Source organism: Otolemur garnettii, unplaced genomic scaffold (genome assembly GCF_000181295.1).
Source record: "Otolemur garnettii isolate 467f Iridium unplaced genomic scaffold, OtoGar3 scaffold00006, whole genome shotgun sequence".
Classification (NCBI taxonomy): domain Eukaryota; kingdom Metazoa; phylum Chordata; class Mammalia; order Primates; family Galagidae; genus Otolemur; species Otolemur garnettii.
Window position 1 is genome coordinate 41,727,326 of NW_003852401.1, and position 4,067 is coordinate 41,731,392.

Below are 4,067 nucleotides of genomic sequence, written 5' to 3' on the forward strand. Positions count from 1 at the left end.
AGGTGTATGTGGCTGGCGCCTTAGCCGGTTGAGCTATAGGCGCCGAGCCAAAAGTTCACAATTTTAAAAGCTACATATATTTAATTTCTTTGTGCCATAAAACAAATATTGTATGAAAAAGAAAACCTAGCCAGGAGAGGTGGCTCAAGCCTATAATCCTAGCACTCTGGGAGGCCGAGGAGGGTAGATTGCTTGAGCTCAGGATTTGGAGACCAGCTTAAGCAAGATAAAGACCTGTCTCTATTAAAAAAAAAAAGAAAAACTGAGGCAAGTGGCCAGGCAGGGTGGCTCATGCTGTATTCCTAGCACTTTGGGAGGCCAAGGCAGGGTGACTGATTGCCTGAGCTCAAAAGTTCAAGACCAGCCTGAACAAGAGTGAGACCCTGTCTCTAAAAGTAGCTGAGCATTGTGGCGGGTGCCTATAGTCCCAGCTACTTGGAAGGCTGAGGCAAGAGAATTGCTTCTGTCCAAGAGTGTGAGGTTGCTGTGAGCTGTGATGCCAAGGCACTCTACTGAGGGCAAAAAAGAAAAACTGAGGCAAGAGGATCACTTAAGCCCCAGAGTTGTAGGCTGCTATGAGCTATGATGATGTCATGGCACTCTACCCAGGGTGACAGCTTCAGACTGTCTCAAGAAAAAAAAAAGAAAACTCATAGTATATATACAGTACATTGAACTTTGCAATACTTATAAAGAATTTAGTACACATTCTCCTCCCCATTGTTTTCTTCAACAGAATAGAGTCTCGCAATAAAAAAAGTTTAAAAAAAATAGCGTCTCACTATGTTGCCCAGGCTGAAGTGCAATGACTATTCAGATGACCCATCATAGCTCACTGTAGCCTCAAACTCCAGCCCTAAAGATATCCTCCCACCTCGGCCTCCTGGTGGCTGGGACTACAGAACCACAGGCTCTCACCACTGTTCCCTACTAGAGTACACATTCTGATTCTAGCAATAAAGTACATTTTTTGAAGTACTACAAGGATTCAGTAGTTTTTTAGGTTTTAAATTTTAAGAGGACAAAGAATAAAAGACAAAAGAATAGGGAAAACACAAAGCAGTAATGAAGCACTACTTAATCTTCTGTTTCCTGTCCACAGGGAATGAACTTGAAAATTTAAGGTTGTTTGGGTTTGGTTTCTGTTCGTATTTGAGACAGAGTCTCACTGAGTTGGCTCGCAGGAACCTCAAACTCTCAGGCTCAATCCTCTTCTCTCAGCCTCTTGAGTAGCTGGGACTACAGGCGACTGCTATAACACCCTGCTAGCTTTCCTATTTTTAGTAGAGATGGGGTCTCTCTCTTCCTCAGGCTGGTCTTGAACTCTTGAAGCTCAGGCAATTCACCCACCTGGGCCTCTCAAAGTGCTAGCGATTACAGGCATGAGCCACTGTGCCAGGCCAAAACTTAAGTTTTTATTATAAAAACAAGTTCTGGAAGTGAATGAGTTAACTCTGATAAGTTTTTTTTTTTTTTTTAGCATTTTTAATTATTATGGGTGCATGATGGTTGTGTATCTTTACAGGGTACATGTGATGTTCTGATACAGGCATACATACAATGTGGATTAACCAAATCAGGGTAACTGAATTATCCATTATCTTGGGCATTTTAACTTTTCTTTCTGTTACGAACATTCCAATTCCACTCTTTAAGTTATTTTAAAGTATACCCTTACTTGTTGATTATAGGCACTTTGTTGTGCTATCAAATATTGCTCATTTACCTAACTATATTTTTGCACCCACTAACCATCCCTGCTTTCTCTGAAAGGACTATTACAACTACTAAAATCCCCGACAGAAGAAACTCACCTCAAACTGCGTCACATCTCTGTAAGAAGGAAAACTTTCAACAATCAAGTTCATTAACTTCTGTGCACTATTTTCACTTTTTCGCACACAATTAATAAAAGAGCCTCCAAACTTCTCCAGCAGAATTTTCCCGGTTTCATTGAGAATCCGATGCCTCTCTTCTATCAAAGGCATGGAAACGTCGGTGTCAGAACGAAATATATGGCGAACCTGATCCAGGGTCACTGTGGCATAGTACGAGGCACTAGTTAATGGTATCCCTTTAGGAATAAAAGAAAATTTAGAAGAACAATGTTATACCACTATGTTCATTAAGACCCTTGCTTTTACAACATGCCATGAATATGAAACCAAATGTTACTGGAATGAACCAAAACTGGATGATAATAAAAGCAATACTCATTTTCTTGTTCATGTGTACTTACCCACTTCTAACTATAGTAACATTATATCAGATGTATTTTGACCGTGTACAATGTTTTAGGTCTGTCCTTTAACTCTTTAGGTGTCATTAAAGTATTGTTTAGAAAACTAACTTTTGTGCCTATTCTGGGATTATGATAAATAGTAGGATCATTTCCCACGAATACACGTCTTCTCATATATTTAAGCAGAGAGACTTGCAAGAACTTCCGTTTCGCCTCCTTAACATATTACTCTATCTCCCAACCCACTCCTTGGGAGCCCAGTAAACTAGAGCCTCAAAGGCTGTCGGGTCTGACCGAGAGCACCAACCTTCGTCCAGGGCTCTGTTGACTGCGGCACACAGGGACCAGTACCCAGTGTACTTTCTTTCCTTGTACACCACCACACATTTGCGGTCGTCCCGCTCCGACCAAAAGGAGAAGTTGAGCGTGTCTGTCAAGAACACCCAGTTGACCGCTGCTTCATCTGCCGCCCTGGGGTTCAGCTCATGAAGGGCCTTCCACCCCTCCACGCCTAGCTCAGGCCCCGACGTCTTGGACAACAGCAACTCGGCCACCCTTCGAACGCCTCCGCTGTCAATGAACACATCCCGACTGTTTTCTGCAATGAATTTGGCGGATTCTCTGGGCGTTAGGAGCCGGTCCATTCTGCCCCTGCTCTTTGGGACTGGGGAACTACGCGTTTGACCTCAGCTAGTCAAACCCGCTTCTCTCTTGGGGCGGGACAAGGTCCAGGATCCCTCAGCGCCTGGCGCCGTGGGAATCACAGCCCTACGTAAACAAAGTCCTGCCCGGGTAACTGACACTGAGCACAGAGCTCAGCCTAGCTGCCAAATCCCGCCCGTCGCGCTCCCAATAAACTGCAGAGACCGCTAGGCCGCGCGCACGGCCGGCCCGGGGACTTCCGGGAGGGCGTCCCGCCCCCCTCGCTCGGGCGCTCCCGGGACCTCCGCTTCCGGCTCCGGAGTCTCCAAGGCGCTGAAGAGTCCCGCGCGCTGGTTGGGGGTTTGCCCACACTGGGACTTGAGGCTATGTTATTTCGTGCCTCTTATCATCCCTCTTCGAACATGCCTCACGAAGAGTGAGGTTTACCTAAATGGCTTGGGTCTCCATGGCTCCAGCCGTTGTACCGCATTGCCTTCAAGCCGGTTCCCGGTCCTCTCCTGTCCCGGAGGGCGAAGTCTGATCTGTTGGCGACGTCCTGCCTCCCGCGTCCTAGTCCGAAACAAGTGTTAGGGCCGAGTCTCGGTCCTGCGTTTTGGACAGACCCCCTGACTGATACACCGGGCACGCCCTCCCCCGCCACCCCGCTTCGGCTTTCTTTTGATAAATTCCTGGACTGTTTAGAAGCTGTAGGAACGTTTAGTTGGAGAGGGGAGAGAAATGCATGAGTAAACAAATATATTAAAGTGTTGTATGAACATTGGGTGCCTGGTTTTGTGCTTATGTACACAATCCCACTTTGGATCATGACAAAAGTAGCTATTATGATCCTGATTTTGCAAAGTAGCTTCCATCACAACAGTGGTTTGGGTTGAAATTCAAACCTTTGGTTAAACCCTCCTACCCACGCCCAACTCCCCCCCGCCGCCCCAACCAAGAGCATTCTATGAGCCAATTATTATTATTTTTTTGCACTAGAATGTTTATTGTGGCTCAATTCATAATTGCTAAGTCGTGGACCCTCATCCCCATCAACCTATTAATGGATCAACAAACTGTGGTATATGTATACCATGGAATATTATTCAGCCATTAAAAAGATGGAGACTGGCTAGGCGTCTGTGGCTCAAGCGGCTAAGGCGCCAGCCACATACACCTAAGGTGG

The 4,067-nt window shown here is 45.8% G+C and overlaps 1 protein-coding gene across 1 annotated transcript in view; it reads right to left on the minus strand.

Moving 5' to 3' along the window:
* Nucleotides 1-2,971, minus strand: part of CUNH9orf64 (chromosome unknown C9orf64 homolog) — a 13,149-nt gene extending 10,178 nt beyond the window's left edge. Inside the window, exons 1-2 of the mRNA XM_003782984.3 lie at nt 2,550-2,971; nt 1,815-2,074 (exon numbers count right to left, since the gene is read on the minus strand). Coding sequence (XP_003783032.1) covers nt 1,815-2,074; nt 2,550-2,886 — 597 coding nt within the window. The 5' untranslated portion in view covers nt 2,887-2,971. The remainder of the gene's footprint in view (nt 1-1,814; nt 2,075-2,549) is intronic.
* Between the last annotated feature and the right edge of the window lie 1,096 nt (nt 2,972-4,067).